Source organism: Triplophysa dalaica, chromosome 3 (genome assembly GCF_015846415.1).
Source record: "Triplophysa dalaica isolate WHDGS20190420 chromosome 3, ASM1584641v1, whole genome shotgun sequence".
NCBI classification, from domain to species: Eukaryota; Metazoa; Chordata; class Actinopteri; order Cypriniformes; family Nemacheilidae; genus Triplophysa; species Triplophysa dalaica.
In genome coordinates, this window is record NC_079544.1 from 22,632,849 (window position 1) to 22,650,185 (window position 17,337).

Genomic DNA, 17,337 nt, shown 5'->3' on the forward strand with positions numbered 1-17,337 from the left:
AGCGTGAGATAGAACCTGTCGAGTCTGGTCTATTAACAGACAAACAATGTTGATATTCATTTATCCAAACAGTATTCTTACATTTAAGAGAAGACGCAAATAGCGATGAGTGGATATGAAAATGTTGTTTTAGCACATGCACAGCTAATTCACGAGTCAGTCTGTCATACGGTCGAACTGAATACTGCTGCTACTTCTCCCTGCCCGTGAATGAACAGAGGAAAGCCAAGATAAGCGTCCCTAAGCTGGGACACCAAGACCGAGCTCGCGAGGAGTCTTAGTTCAATGGGTTAACGGGAGTAAATTGGTTAACGGGAGTTTATCTATTGCCACATACAAGTCATTTCCTACCTTGCCATTGTAAACGAACTTAAACAATTCGATTGACAAAACCCTTATTATTAATTAAGTGGGTTGTGTAAATCGTGTTGAAGCCGTGGGTGGACATCTAGTTTAATTTCTGAGAGAGACTGCAACGTTTGTTGGCGACGTTTTCTCTCTCAGTCCACGTTTAAAATAACATTTTGACTAACTGTTGTGCAAAATGCTAAAACTAAATAATAGCTTTGCATGAAACACATAAAATAAACCAGACTGCAAACTTACCGAACTGCCCGAAATCGAATTGAATATTCTCCTCTTGCTGCAGCCAGGAGTTGTGCTCTGTGTGATTTGACGTTGTGGCGCACTTTTTGCCTTGCACATTACAGCAAGGCTACAGCAAGGTTACAGCCAGACCAAAATATACTGTAAAAGTTTCCCGCTCAATCAAAATTACCCAGAATGCATTATGAACTGCAGTATTTTACTGTAATATACAAATACAGTATTTTACTGTTGATTTTTACAGTAATGTGCTGCTAAATCTACAGCGACATCTAACAGTTTACAGACTAGCTACCTGTAAATCTGAAGACAGTTAATTGTTTGTGTGTGATAAGGACCCATCTGTTTCGGAACAGGTCTGGTCTGTGATGGCCTTGTTTGTCTCTATAAGAACCTCAACCTTGAAAATCATACAAAACATGCAATTGAAAATCTGTTGCAGTGCAGTATTTTATCCAAAGCAACTTACCAGTTGGAAAGCATATAACATTTTGTCCATGTGATAAACAGTAGGCCTACTGATAGTTTAGATTAAAATATTAAAAACTGTGTACTAACATTAAAAGAGTGCCAATGCAGAAATTATTTCTAGGTTGAGGTGTAAAATATCCTAAATCTGAGGTGTCTTGAACGCAGCATAAACTCTACTGGAGAGTATATCGAGAGGAAAAAGACTGGGCACCCTTACTGCAATTATAGAAAAGATCACTTTGAGAATACCTAATCTGCAATGGCACTTCAGAAGAGTATCATACCACGGCAAAAACAAATTAACTATACAAATTCTATACTACTGTTATTTTATTCACAGTACGTTTATCATTACATTTTATTAGGCAATACACAGAAATATACAGTGAATTTACCTCAGCAGCCCTCTCAAGCCTTTGCCTGGTTTTAAATGGTATACTGGACTCACTGCCAGGGTCCAGGTTTTCTTTATATTTTCGTTTTTGCACCAATACAAAGAAATAAAACCAAGAAACCCGGTAAATTGAAAACAATCTCAGTTTCATTCATGAAAATAAAGTTAACTCTAAAGCCTGGCTCAGACTACAGGAGTTTTAAAATCCTGACAGATTTTAAATCTGGTTGCAGCTCAGACATAAGGAGAATCTTGCAAGATTCTCTTATGTACAATCCTAAACCTGGCTCAGACTACAGGAGTTTTAAAATCCTGACAGATTTGAAATTCTGGTTGCAGCTCACACATAAGGAGAATCTTATCAGATTCTCTTATGTAAAATCTTAAACCTGGCATTACATCTACATTTGAATCTCTTTTTCAAGCAATGCAAAAATAGGTTTGCCCTTCGTAAACTTGCATTTATGAATGTGAAATGTCCAGAGAAGAAAACGTTGGGGGTAAAGTTGTGTTTATAAATAAGACTAAATGTAGCAAGTGCAAAAATGAAAATTAATTGATTGGATTTTTTTATATCATAATCGCACATCTAAAGACATTTTAAGACACCCAAATACAGGATAATATTAAGATTATCATACCAGAGGACGCCTCTTACGTCATCTCACTGGGAAACAGAAGTAAACAAAGCGACATCGCCGTTCATTTCACGTGATCTATTTGTCCTATTATGAAAATTATCGTCAAATTTCCACGATAGATGAAGGAAATGCAGCGGCTATGCAGCAGGTCTAGAGCGTGTAACTGTACCGTTTTAACTGTCCTACGGCGTATCCGCGGTGAAAAGCAAATGTTTCTGTAGCAAGTAGTAGCAAAGGATTTATACTTTATTGTAGCAAAACTGTAGCAAGGTGTGTAACATTCAATACTGGAATTCTGAGTCTTTGTCGCTCTGAATGATTCTCTGTCTGTCAGTCTAAAGCCGCGGGGTCGTATTTTGAGCAGATGGTGCTATATGATTTTTTATTAGGGCTGAAGTTATGACATGTGCTCTGGGCGAGCAGCTTACCCACCCAGCAAAAAGTCGTCGAAAAGACGTCGAAATGTGGTTGAAAAGTGAAAGGTGAAACGACGTCTTTTTCGCACATAGGAGTTTTACTTACTCAAAGGTGTTCTGAGGGCAGAAAGAAAAATCATTGGTTCGCGGAATCAACCAATGAAATCGCAGAGGAGGCGGGACCCAATATTTTGCGGGCATATTTGAAAAGAACCATCAACGGATATTAGCGATAGCGAGGCGGAAGACATTTGCAAAGGTAAGTACTGTATCTTTTGTTAATTGATTACAAAGATTATCAGTAGTTACATAACATGTTATATGATAATGATCACCTTTAAACTAGAAACGCCTTATTAACTAGCCAGTAGAGTTTATTATCTAAACTTTATTTGCTTTGTTTTGCACAACTCTGACACTTCCGCTATTGCGCGCCATTATTTCATCGAGTGCATTTATTAAACGATTGTTTTATCCGTCCGCCGCGCTTATGTTGATAATAGTAGTCATAGTCATAGTTTAACACTGCGAGCTCTGAAATCATACGAACCTGCGGTTTCATTTATCCGCAGAGAGCACGTGCGTTATTTCGTAAGCCCTGGCAAATCAGTCAGTTATCAGGACGGGTATTCCTGTAATGTCTAAATTTCTATGTTGATACGTGAATATAAAACAGTCTGCTGCTCTCAGGGCAGGAGGAGTCTATAGGCCAGTTTTACAGTACAGTGTGCTGCTCTCAGGTCAGGAGGAGTCTATAGGCCAGTTTTACAGTACAGTGTGCTCGCTCTCAGGTCAGGAGGAGTCTATAGGCCAGTTTTACAGTACAGTCTGCTGCTCTCAGGGCAGGAGGAGTCTATAGGCCAGTTTTACAGTACAGTCTGCTGCTCTCAGGGCAGGAGGAGTCTATAGGCCAGTTTTACAGTACAGTCTGCTGCTCTCAGGGCAGGAGGAGTCTATAGGCCAGTTTTACAGTACAGTGTGCTGCTCTCAGGTCAGGAGGAGTCTATAGGCCAGTTTTACAGTACAGTGTGCTCGCTCTCAGGTCAGGAGGAGTCTATAGGCCAGTTTTACAGTACAGTCTGCTGCTCTCAGGGCAGGAGGAGTCTATAGGCCAGTTTTACAGTACAGTCTGCTGCTCTCAGGGCAGGAGGAGTCTATAGGCCAGTTTTACAGTACAGTCTGCTGCTCTCAGGGCAGGAGGAGTCTATAGGCCAGTTTTACAGTACAGTCTGCTGCTCTCAGGGCAGGAGGAGTCTATAGGCCAGTTTTACAGTACAGTGTGCTGGTCTCAGGGCAGGAGGAGTCTATAGGCCAGTTTTACAGTACAGTCTGTTGCTCTCAGGTCAGGAGGAGTCTATAGGTCAGTTTTACAGTACAGTCTGCTGCTCTCAGGTCAGGAGGAGTCTATAGGCCAGTTTTAAAGGACAGTCTGCTGCTCTCAGGTCAGGAGGAGACTATAGGCCAGTTTTACAGTACAGTCTGCTGCTCTCAGGGCAGGAGGAGTCTCTAGGGCAGTTTTACAGTACAGTCTGCTGCTCTCAGGCAGGAGGAGTCTATAGGCCAGTTTTACAGTACAGTCTGCTGCTCTCAGGTCAGGACGAGTCTATAGGCCAGTCTTACAGTACAGTGCTCTTGTATGTGGAACATTTATGCATATCATATCTTATTTTTTTTACTTTTCCAGGGTAATGGAGAGTATTTGGCTTGAAGGTTTGAAAAGGAATTTAAAGAAAATAAAGGATGCCAGAGTCATTCAAGAGGTCATACCTTTTTCTGGAGAGGAGACTGATTTCATGCAGTGTTACATTAAGAAACTGGAAGAGGAAACAAAGAGCATCTTCAGGTCCCCTGTGTCTACTCATAAAGACTACTTTTATATTGCATGTGAAAGATCTTCCAAAGCAAGTGGGAAAAGCAAAGGCGAACCAACAAAGACAAGAGCTTATTCTTGCAATGCTTATGTGTCATTCAAAATAATCAAAGATGGAAGTTTCACAGGTGCCGTGGTCAACAAAATGCTTCATCACAACGGACATGATGTGTGCTTGAAAGAAGAGGGGGTAAAAAATCGCATTGACGCAGAGTTATTAACCTTCATTGAAATATGGCTTGATCAAGGAAAGTCAATTTCAGAAACGCTTTTAAAATGTGTTGAATGGGCAGAGCGCCATGGACATGTGGACAAATACAATCGGAGATATTACGTTACACCTGAAGATATAAGATTAATCAAGAAGACAAATATTGCTCTTAGTTTTCCTGATGCCAAAGACTGCATTAGTGTGGACAAGCTAGTCACATCAGAGCTGGAGGAAAACATTCGCTACTATCAGCCTTTGAGTGAAGTTCAACCACTAATAATTGTAGTTCAGACCCCCTGGCAAAAAGATATACTTAAAGAACACCCCCATACCATGGTATTCATGGACGCTACTTACAAGGCCATGACATCGTATGGTTATGCATTTTATGAACTTCTCTTGACCAACTCTATTGGAAGAGCAGTCCCATTCGCTTACTTCATTATTAGTGAAGAATCGGCAGACATACTTGCTCTTTGTTTGGAAAAGCTTGCAGAACACAACCCCGGATTTCTTCCCAGGTCAGAAGTTTAGGGTAGTAAAATTTTGGTGGCAAAGCTTTTCATGTTTGATTTATTTCTATGTACAATACAAACATGGCTGTTGAATGGAAAACGTTCATAAAGACAGTAAATTGTAAACTACCTTTTTACACAAGCTGTTCATTTTGACAAACTACAGATGTTGACCTATTTATTTCCTTCTCATTTCCTCATCCTGTAGGTCGATAATGATTGACCGTGACCTTAAGGAACTCAATGCCATCAGAAGAGTTTTTCCAACTGCCAAGGTTCTCCTTTGTTGGTTTCATGTACTCCAGGTGGGTCTAAGGGGATAGTTCACCCAAAAATGAATATTCTGTAATCTTTTACTGACCTTTGAGTTGTTCCAAATCCCTATACATTTCTGTTGAACACAAAAGAAGACATTTGAAGAATGTAAGACAGCAAACAGTTTTGGGGCACTTTTGACTTCCATTGTATTATCCTACTTTGAAAGTCAATGGATTGCAAAATCTGTCTGCTAATAAGCATTCTTACAAATATCTTTCTCTGTGTTAATCAGAACAAATAGATGTTTGTAGAGTTGGAATAACTATAAGGTGAATAAATGATTGCAGAATTTTCATTTTTGAGTGAAGTATAACTTTAATACATCTTTTGTTCTGTAAATATCTTGGGCCTTTAATTAGGAAAATGGAGTTAAAATTAAGCAATTCATCACTAGTCACAGACCTATTCATTTAAAAAATTTGATTTAAAATCTCATTATAAGCATCATAACATCATGGCTAGCTTTTGAATGTTTTCTTAGGCCGTGCATAGATGGATGGTTAGAAGAGATGGAGGGAACATGCCAGTGAATCAAAGAAATACTGTGATTCAAGCATTGGTGTCAATGAAATCATGTTTGACGGTAAATTTTTTTAATCATAAATAACTTTATTTCTTTAGAAATCACTTCAGTACATGGAAATAAATCCTTAGTTGTATACTAATATTTTTTGTTTCACTTTGTTGTGTAATTGAATATTGTGCTTTTTATCAATTGTCTATCAATCAATAATGTTCCCACAGAAATCACTCTTCACTAACAGTAATGTCATTCCAAATTCATGTTGTTTTTCCTTCCGTAATAGAATGTTTCATTTTCCCCAATAGAATATGGAAGTCAATAGGGTATGATGTTGTTTTGGACCCCATAAAGATTCATTACATGTAATTAAGAAAAATTATTCAAAATGTCTCAATATCTATGGTGTTCTACTGAAGTCATTGGTTTGGAGTGACATGGACAATTTAAGTACATTTTCCCACCTTTGAATGCGTGTTAACATAAGGTGGCATACCTTGACAATGTTTGACTGTTTTCTTCACAGGAAGAGGAGTTTAACAGCATGTCAGCCAAAAAGTGTGAAGAGCTTGATGCATGTCTGGGTACTTCACATGTATCGACCTACCTTAAGAATCACTGGATTTCTTTAGGAGATTTGTGGTCCAATTTTGGCAGGTCATTCTATCACGACAACAGCGAAACCAACAACAAGGCAGAGAGGTCACCTTTTAACAATTTTTTAACAACACAAGGGCCTCACATTACATTTTAATATATAGTATAAAATATATTTATGACAAATATTCATTAAGGATGTTCTAACATTTGTACACAGATTTTTTCTCACAATGAAGTACCAGTTTCTTAAGGGAAGGATGAACAGCAGGATTGATCAGCTTCTTCGCTTGCTTTGTGGTGATGTACAGAAATATTACAGGTAAATTGAAGTTCATGGTAATATTTTTGTCATGGTGCTAAATTGTAATTACCAATTGCAGAAATCAAATTGCGGTACCCTAATTATATATTGCGTGGATATTATTTCTGGCCACTACCTGTTACCATTACTTGTTTGAATACAGGAAGCTCTTAAGTAAACTTGAACTATTCTCTATGATGTTATCTGCATTAATTCCTTTAAACAGCACATACCACTCATAAACACATTTAGTAAAAAAGCTGTTAGCTTCTAGGACATTGTTTATAAAACTCGATCACATAATGCACAGTATATAGAGTTTCCCCCCTTTGTTCTATATAGTATAGGTTTTCCCAATGGTTTATTTTTTTTCGTTTATAAAATCTACATATTTCTAAAGATATTTTTGCTTTTTTAAGTCATTGCATTCTTACAACTGTGTACCATTCCCTAACTTTTTCTTTCATTTATTTGTTCAGTTACCTAGATGAACTGACAGAAAATGGACGGATCAAAGGAGCGAACACTGACGAGACCACTATTGCAGCCCATTCTATGATTGCAAAAGGCCTGGATGCAAAAGTGGAGATGTATGAAAATGGAGTGTGTTTGATTCCACCCGATACAAGGACACAATCTCACAGAGTTGACTTGGTGATGCATAAATGCGATTGCAAAAGATTCCAATGTGGATGTGTGTGCAAACACTTAATTTTCTCACGGAACATTGCAGAAAAACAAGGACTTATAATTCAAGATCTCAGGGCAGAAGTAGCAAGAAAAATTGTTGAGAGTGAATCCTACTTAACAGATGATGAAAACCTTACTGTCTATCACTTTGATGGGAGTGTAGGAATTGTAAGTCGTAAAGGGACAAACTTTTGCACATGCACTGCAAATAGCTATGGAGAGGTATGTGTATGTATATTAGTTCACAATTTTCTCTACAAAACATCTCGTGAAAACGAATCTGATAATTCACACCGTTTCAAATTCAGTGAGAAAAAAAAAGTTACACTGCAAGACATGCTCACAGATCTTCATGAATGGAGCAAATCGGAAAAATTTCACGAGGATAATGAAGTGTACAGTTTAGTACAGAGAGCACACAAATTAGTTTTTTCACAGTTTAGCAAACTGTCAAGAAAGCGTAAAGTGACTGCACTTCATAATTACCGTAAAAGTGTCAAAAAGGCAAAAAATGCAATCACTGTGACTTACACAGTCAAAAAGAAGAAAAAACGTGGTTGATCTTGTAGAAAGATAAATGTTTCATTCATGATTTATGATTATGAAATGATTCATGGTTAGACTTAAGCTATCCAAAATAGTATTTTTTTCACTTGCTCCAACTGTCTTTGTTGTCAACGAGTGTTTTACAGATGCTTTGTATAAAAACAAATTGAAGAAACAAATGTTGATTGTACATAATGCTTTTATTAAATGGTCTTTGGTTTTAACATAACAAAAATTATGACTATTTTCACTTTTTGTAATAAGGATCAAGGCCAAATTACAAAACAATTGACTAAAAGTGTATTATAGGTATTTAATATGAAACAGCAACATATTACAACACATAGGTATCTTATGGACCTTATATGTACCTTAACTAGTTAAGTGCTTGGAACAAAATCTAATTACAGATTCAAATATACATTTCAAAAATGATTGCAAAGTGCAGTTGAGAAGCTTTCTTTTCAACACAGCATACAACATTCTACCACAAAGGTATCAATAAACTGCTGTACCTTAAGTTGTTCTCATATGTGTTGTAGAGGATTTAAGTGCTTTAATTTTTTCTTTGAGGCACGAGTCAATAAAGTCAAATGTGCCCCCTATTAAACCAGGCCCAAGGCCATGGGTTGCCAGTCCAAATATCTCCCAGATTCTCCTTAAAGTTGCCAGAAGTGTTTGTAAGGTCTTCCTGAAATTGAATCACATGAACTTTTGGTTTTGGTTTACAAAGTCATTAAAAACAATCATAAAATATACTTTACCTGCAGGATTCAGCTTTGGAAATTGAATCATGAATATCCTCGTTTTCACACATTTCCTGGACCACTTTCTTTTGGGGCATAAACTTGGCTGCCAGGAACATCACATCACTGACAAGCTCACTGCATTCATCTGAAATTGAACATTGTAAACAGTGATTAGAAAAAAGATATTAAGTAAATTAAAAAGACACTTGTTTTAAAAATATTACCTTCACACAGTTTAGTGCACAGTGAGGTCAGTTTGGTCCGCTTTTTGGGTTGCACACCCAAACCAGTAAGCTTTTCCTCTATGTTTCTCTTCTTTGCCTTTGCTTTTCGCAAATAAGAAACCACAGTGTTGTTGGAATAACACTCAGGTGGTGAACATCTCCTCTGTAACTCACTTGTAGAGACTAGATATCTGTAATAATAAATGAGAAAATGCTCAAGTATTTTGATCAGGGCTACAGGACTAAAGCATAACTCAAACAAGTAAGCAATGCACCTAATCAGACATGCCAACACCGTTTTATTGAATGTACATTGTGAACCCACAACAGTTCATAATTCAGCCTCAGTTAGGTAACCTGTTCTCTACCGATTGAAGGTCCATCACCCTACAGTTGATAAAAAGCAAAGGAAGCCTTGCCAACATCTAAACATGTTACAATATTTCATTATCAGAAATTCTTTAGATATTTTAATCCGGTACAGTTTTATGACTGAAAGTAGTCTGCAAGACGTGATGTACAATGTTACGTTAATTTCAGCTATACACTAATCATTTCGCATTACCTCTTCGCCTGGTGAAAGTCTGAAACTTTCAGTACGCTTTCTACAAGGAAGCCATCTGTAAAAGATGACAAGAGCTACAAAAAAACTATTTCAGGGAATGTAGATGAACAACATTTCCTTTAAATAATTTAGATATTAGGTGTTGAAAATCTTCAAAACACATGGTAATCATTGTTATACAAGCATACAGAATATATCATAAGCCTAATATAAAATCAATGGGAGTCTAAGGAATGTCCCCATAAAACATGTAATACAGTGTGCGCATAGCCAAACAGCAAAAGAAAAAAATGTAACCGTGTCAAAAATAAATGAATAAAAGAAGAGACTATTTGCTTAACCTCTCTCCACCACTTCCTCATCTATGCATTTGGCAGTCTCTGCAAAGATAATTTAGAAAAAATACAAGTAACTCAATTTTTGGAATATATACTGTAAATAAATAGCCATGGAAACAATTAAGAGACCCTTTCAAAGCACCATTTCAGTTTTACTGAATTAACCATTTATAAATTTGTGTTTAGGTACAATTATAATTTTGTTTTGTTCTGTGAACTTCTAAAAATATTTCTCCCAAATTTCAAATGAAAATATTGTGTCTATATGCATTTATTTGCAGAATACACAAAGAAATGCTGATTTGAAATGGTCTCTTCTTTTTTTGCATGGCTGTGTATACAGTACATACATACAAATATACACAGTATGCATATGTTATGTCTATAACTGGGCTCTCAACTGCTTTCTTTAAAAGGTCAGATTATCTCAATGAAAATAATAGTGGGGTGTCGAGATTTTTACTTATTATTATATTTAATTCTGTAGGGAAATAGACCTTGTTATGAGCAGCGCCATAACAGGTATGAAAGCGTGGCTGTGACGAATAGACTTTTTTTCAATGGCATACGTTGCAGAATACTGTATATAGCACCTAGATCTCTTAGCATTTTCCAAAACTGATGTTGTCTGAAGATTTGTCACTAAAATGTATTGGAAATATTTTTTTTGCAGTGTTTCGTCCGCAGAACAGTCCAAAAACACATAAAATGTCAATACTGCCAACTGACGAGATGGATGTGTATCCCTTTAAAGCTTCAAAGATGGTACTGCTAGGAATATGGTCTATTATATTTATATATGGGATGTTCAACATTTCCGCTTAAACCAAAGGAGTTTTGCATACATCTACATACTGTGAAAGTGACCAGACATTTTAAACATTCTCACTTGTAAGAGTGAGTTTTAAGAAAAGATGGATAGAATTAAATGAATTTGAACCATGGCGGGTTGGTTGAGGAACACTTGTCTAAACACTGCTAAAAAATGCAACTTGACTTATAAGTAAAGTATAAGTATAATTTAATAAGACTCACCTGCTTGTTTGTTTCCTTCATGTTCTGATGTTGTTTCAGTTTGTACTAAAACTGTATAAACACATGCATTAGGGCTACACAAAATATAATTAAGTCAGTGTTCAAATTCAACTTTTACATAATGAAAGGTGCCTTACCTTTGCACAGAAAACAAATGGCAGTCTCCTGGTTGTTTTCCACACATTTCTGATGTATGCTCACGCCACATGTTAAACATTTGCCCTATATGTTTTTTTAAAAGAGACTCATTTGTAATGGTAATTTTTTTATACAAAACATAATTTGAGACTTGATAACTTGCCTTGCTCTTAGCAACAGCTTTATGGCAGACACCACAAATGCCTGACCTTTCTAAAGAAAGCAAGAACAATTTGTTGTACTTGCAGTTTTATAACCCAAACCAAAAGAAAAATGTAGCCATAAACTTGTATTGTACCTACCAAGGGAAGTGAAGAGCAGAATTGCTAGTCTTTCTCTTTCTTCATGAACTGAAGGGAAGTTAATATACCCCTGGTCCCCACGGAGAAAGGCATCTGCAAACTTACAAAAAGGTGACAAAAAGTTTTATGTTCGATTTAAAGGGTTAATCAGCCCCAAAATGAAAATTCTGTCATCATTAACTCACCCTCAAGTTGTTTCAAACCTGTATAGTTTTTGTTGTTCTGTAGAACACAAATTAATGTTTTGAAGAATGTTTGTAACCAAACAGTTGTATGGCACCATTGATTTAAATAGTATTTTTTTTCCTACAACGGAACTCAAAGGTTCCCAAAAACACTTGGTTACAAATATTCTTATAATCCTCTGTTCAACAAAGTTGGAACAACTTGGTTGAGAATTTGATGACAGAATTTCCATATTTATTTTTACAGACATGCACTTTAACAGGCTTTTTAAAATAGCAACAATATTTCTATACTATTGTACTACTATATATTACATATATAGTATAATATCCAAATATTTATAAATTTGGTACCACAGCTGTGAAGATGCCACAAGAAATGAGATCTCTCTGAATGTCATGCTCCCTTGTGCAAAGTTCCCATGTTCCCTGGCAACCCTTTGCTGTGGCAAATATCCTGTGAGGATGGTACGATATGTAGAGGACTGGTTAGATGAAATAGAGTTAAAAAGTTAAATAGAGAAGCCTTTCATATGTACATACCCCCAATTGTCAGCTATTTTCTGACAACTCTCTTTCCGCTCACCAAAAGAATTGAGGTAGGTTATGGTTCTACCAGCAATGTTGCAGTGCTAAACAAAAAAAAAAGGAAATAGATGGGAAAAAATTTGTATCAAACTCTGCAAGATGATGTTTGCATGTGTATCACTTTAAAGTTTGCAATGCTCTGGTATTTCAAACATTGCCACTCATGACTATAATACTTAATATTCTTAACTTAGAACAAGAGAACTTACAAAGAAAGTCCAGTGATTCCCTCCCTCCAGGTATGGACCAATTACCACTTCTGCTTTTTTAAGAATGTTATTCTTATGACAGAATGACAGAAAGGCTACAGGAATCACTGACATTATGGATAGGAAATATACATTTTTGTAAACCATGTGCACTTCAATTTAATGGAATTAAACATTGCTTTGTATATTTAGTAATAAATGCTAGATCCAATTCAAATTAACATTATAAAAGTAATTCTTACTTTGACAAAACTATGACTTCTTGCTCTGACCTTCCCATCAAGAATATTGTTCAAGGTGTGGTTGTTGATTGCCATTAAGCCTGGTGTCTTCTAAATTACAAATTAAATTTTTTGTTTTCCAAAACTGAGGTTAGGTCAAATATTTAACTTCATCAGTTTAATTAACTGAAATAATATATGTATAGTTAGATAATATTATATTACCGTGCTGAACAGGTGAAATATGGCATCCATGATCTGCCCAGGTTATAAATAATAATAATAAATAAAAAAATAAAAATGGTAAAATGGAAAACATTAATAAAGAAATGATTACATTTATAAATATGCATTATGTGAAATTTATAAAATATAATCGATTTTTGACCTCATCAGGAAGTTCCTGGTTTCCCAGAAGGGACTGAAAGCTGCTTACATATAGGGGATATGGCCCTATTTTCCCAATTTTGGTATCAGAGCTTAACTGTCCCGAAATTAAAAAGTGCAGAGCTATATGGGTACAGAATATAAACATAACATTATGTTTATTCCTCTACAGTACATACACACATCCAAACTGTTTATTAATTGTTTACAGTTTAAATACAGAAAGAAAATAATTGTATTTGCTTACCATTCATTGTGTTTGTACTCAGTGGTTCCTAGTTTGAAGAAAAAAAAGTATATTAGTCCAGTCCTACCCTAAGAGAAGCGGTACAGTAGAAATTCCACACTGATTTGATTATATTAAGTAATCCTGCCCCAACTGAATCACATAGCCTGTAGAACAAACCTATAGAATAGACGACTCCTGCCCTGAGAGCAGCAGACTGTACTGTAAAACTGGCCTATAGACTCCTCCTGACCTGAGAGCAGCACACTGTACTGTAAAACTGGCCTATAGACTCCTCCTGCCCTGAGAGCAGCACAATGTACTGTAAAACTGGCCTATAGACTCCTCCTGCCCTGAGAGCAGCAGACTGTACTGTAAAACTGACCTATAGACTCCTCCTGCCCTGAGAGCAGCACAATGTACTGTAAAACTGGCCTATAGACTCCTCCTGACCTGAGAGCAGCACAATGTACTGTAAAACTGGCCTTTAGACTCCTCCTGCCCTGAGAGCAGCAGACTGTACGGTAAAACTGGCCTATAGACTCCTACTGCCCTGAGAGCAGCACAATGTACTGTAAAACTGGCCTATAGACTCCTACTGCCTTGAGAGCAGCACAATGTACTGTAAAACTGGCCTATAGACTCCTACTGCCCTGAGAGCAGCACAATGTACTGTAAAACTGGCCTATAGACTCCTCCTGCCCTGAGAGCAGCACAATGTACTGTAAAACTGGCCTATAGACTCCTCCTGCCATGAGAGCAGCAGACTGCACTGTAAAACTGGCCTATACTCCTCCTGCCCTGAGAGCAGCAGACTGTACTGTAAAACTGGCCTATAGTCTCCTCCTGACCTGAGAGCAGCAGACTGTACTGTAAAACTGGCCTATAGACTCCTCCTGCCCTGAGAGCAGCACAATGTACTGTAAAACTGGCCTTTAGACTCCTCATGCCCTGAGAGCAGCAGACTGTACTGTAAAACTGGCCTATAGACTCCTACTGCCCTGAGAGCAGCACAATGTACTGTAAAACTGGCCTATAGACTCCTCCTGCCCTGAGAGCAGCACAATGTACTGTAAAACTGGCCTATAGACTCCTCCTGCCCTGAGAGCAGCACAATGTACTGTAAAACTGGCCTATAGACTCCTCCTGCCATGAGAGCAGCAGACTGTACTGTAAAACTGGCCTATAGTCTCCTCCTGACCTGAGAGCAGCAGACTGTACTGTAAAACTGACCTATAGACTCCTCCTGCCCTGAGAGCAGCACAATGTACTGTAAAACTGGCCTATAGACTCCTCCTGCCCTGAGAGCAGCAGACTGTACTGTAAAACTGGCCTATAGACTCCTCCTGACCTAAGAGCAGCACAATGTACTGTAAAACTGGCCTTTAGACTCCTCCTGCCCTGAGAGCAGCACACTGTCCTTTAAAACTGGCCTATAGACTCCTCCTGACCTGAGAGCAGCACAATGTACTGTAAAACTGGCCTATAGACTCCTCCTGCCCTGAGAGCAGCAGACTGTACTGTAAAACTGGCCTATAGTCTCCTCCTGACCTGAGAGCAGCACACTGTACTGTAAACTGGCCTAGACTCCTCCTGCCCTGAGCAGCACACTGTACTGTAAAACTGGCCTATAGACTCCTCCTGCCCTGAGAGCAGCACACTGTACTGTAAAACTGGCCTATAGACTCCTCCTGCCCTGAGAGCAGCACACTGTACTGTAAAACTGGCCTATAGACTCCTCCTGACCTGAGAGCAGCACACTGTACTGTAAAACTGGCCTATAGACTCCTCCTGACCTGAGAGCAGCACACTGTACTGTAAAACTGGCCTATAGACTCCTCCTGCCCTGAGAGCAGCAGACTGTTTTATATTCACGTATCAACATAGAAATTTAGACATTACAGGAATACCCGTCCTGATAACTGACTGATTTGCCAGGGCTTACGAAATAACGCACGTGCTCTCTGCGGATAAATGAAACCGCAGGTTCGTATGATTTCAGAGCTCGCAGTGTTAAACTATGACTATGACTACTATTATCAATATAATCGCGGCGGACGGATAAAACAATCGTTTAATAAATGCACTCGATGAAATAATGGCGCGCAATAGCGGAAGTGTCAGAGTTGTGCAAAACAAAGCAACTAAAGTTTAGATAATAAACTCTACTGGCTAGTTAATAAGGCATTTCTAGTTTAAAGGTGATCATTATCATATAACATGTTATGTAACTACTGATAATCTTGGTAATCAATTAACAAAAGATACAGTACTTACCTTTGCAAATGTCTTCCGCCTCGCTATCGCTAATATCCGTTGATGGTTCTTTTCAAATATGCCCGCAAAATATTGGGTCCCGCCTCCTCTGCGATTTCATTGGTTGATTCCGCGAACCAATGATTTTTCTTTCTGCCCTCAGAACACCTTTGAGTAAGTAAAACTCCTATCTGCAAATATTACTGGCTAGACATACTTTTAACTTGATAGCTAATGTAATTGACTTCTTATTTATTTTGCTTGTTTTTTAGAAATAATGCATATGGAATTTTTTGTGGATGTGTGCTGGAAGTTAGGTTTGGACCACTAAAGCCTGCATGTGCAGTAATGTTTGTTTATATTGTTGCTTTGAAACCGTCTATATAATACAATTACGGAGATCATTCAAAAATTTAGTTGAAATGTGTTGGAAAAATGTTTAAAAATGTATTTCATCTATGGTACTATAAACCAGTTCTTGTCTTTGCATTTTGAAATGAATATCTTAATGCTGTTATAATGACTGGTGACTAAATTCAACTGTTGCTTGTCTTGTCTGAATGGCAGCATCCTCAACCTCTCACTTTAAATAATGTTTTGAAGGTTTTAACTCATTCGCTGCCAGCCTCTTTAAAAAAAATTGCCAGCCTACGCCAGCGATTTTTAACATTTTCACCCATTTTCACATTTTCATGGCATTCTGTACTTTTTCCCAAAGGTGTGTAATAGCGCCACCTGCTGTAAAACAGTACTAACACTGATTGCCTTAAAAACTCGTCTTTGGCTGGGAATTGTTTTTTTTTAAATGACGAGATAACTACTCAATGACTGTGAAAGAGTCATCCAACACATGTACCTCACACAAATTCTTCTAATACTTTAGGTCTGATATTCGACGTAAATGACTTTGAAGAACTGGTGGGCTGTCAACTAATGTTCAGGATTTGCAAGAAATTCTTGTACCTCAATGTATTAATGCATTGAATTGCCCTTTCTATTTAGATTTTAATGGTTCGTGATACGCTCTTGAAAGACTTATTAGCGTCGGAATCACAGCCTGGTTTGAAACTTGTCTGTTTAACGGCTGTTGCTTGACTGTCCACAAAACAGCAATACAGATCGTTAAAATAAATCATATGAGTACATGAAAACTTTATATGAATGGCAGTGATGAGAAAAGCGAATATCAGAACAGATTCTGAACAAACCATTTTAGCGAGTACCAGCTGCTGCCATCAGGAAAGAGATTGACAATGCTGTTTAAAATAATAGACATAAATATTCGTTCCTGCCTTTATAAAATAGTGAATTTTATTAAGGACAAAGGGGTGTAAGATCTTACTATCTTAAATCACGATTGATCGATATTGAAGCATTGATCCTCAATCCACTTTTAACAGAATCACGAGGATCATGATCTTGTCCGTCGTCTAAACAAGTGATGTGTTCTTATCATTCGACGCATAGACCCATTGCGTATGACATTTAATCACCCCGAGGACTTTGTATGCTTTCAAATCACTCTCGCCGTGCTGCAGTTCTCACTAGTGCGATACAGTTTGCAAGAGCACTAGACAGAGCGGTTTGTTTGTGTGAAGTCTACTTGTCCTTCTGCTTGTTTGTGCGTGACGGCAATCGAAAGTGCACCGCCCATTCACTTAGTTTTAGTCTATTTTGTGATTGAAACTTGTTCTGGGCTGCATTGAGTTCACGTATCCAAAGGGCCACATGACGTCCTTGAGGCGGACTTGGAATCCTGCCTTTTCAAGGGGTCACATGGCACGCATATATGTTTTTTCTGTGTCTTTGGAGTGT

At 37.7% G+C, this 17,337-nt stretch overlaps 2 protein-coding genes across 3 annotated transcripts; one reads left to right on the forward strand and one right to left on the reverse strand.

Annotated features, from left to right (window-relative positions):
• The first annotated feature begins 2,659 nt into the window (after positions 1-2,659).
• On the forward strand, positions 2,660-8,114 carry LOC130417954 (uncharacterized). Of its 2 annotated transcripts, none has more exons than XM_056743833.1 (7): positions 2,660-2,787; positions 4,213-5,130; positions 5,333-5,429; positions 5,924-6,025; positions 6,489-6,664; positions 6,780-6,881; positions 7,343-8,114. In XM_056743833.1, the coding sequence occupies exons 2-7, from the start codon at positions 4,217-4,219 to the stop codon at positions 8,112-8,114; spliced, it is 2,163 nt and encodes a 720-aa protein (XP_056599811.1). In that variant the 5' UTR covers positions 2,660-2,787; positions 4,213-4,216. The 2 variants fall into 2 exon arrangements, with proteins under 2 accessions (XP_056599811.1, XP_056599812.1); XM_056743834.1 differs by having other exon boundaries at positions 6,489-6,619.
• A 498-nt stretch (positions 8,115-8,612) lies between these two features.
• LOC130417956 (uncharacterized) lies at positions 8,613-15,566 on the reverse strand. The gene is made up of 17 exons (XM_056743835.1): positions 15,544-15,566; positions 13,288-13,315; positions 13,042-13,163; positions 12,879-12,911; positions 12,675-12,764; positions 12,433-12,504; positions 12,179-12,267; positions 11,990-12,092; positions 11,451-11,550; positions 11,312-11,361; positions 11,148-11,232; positions 11,011-11,061; positions 9,979-10,017; positions 9,638-9,692; positions 9,073-9,263; positions 8,864-8,993; positions 8,613-8,790 (listed from the first exon to the last, which is right to left on the reverse strand). The coding sequence occupies exons 2-17, from the start codon at positions 13,292-13,294 to the stop codon at positions 8,616-8,618; spliced, it is 1,392 nt and encodes a 463-aa protein (XP_056599813.1). The 5' UTR covers positions 13,295-13,315; positions 15,544-15,566; the 3' UTR covers positions 8,613-8,615.
• Positions 15,567-17,337: the final 1,771 nt, after the last annotated feature.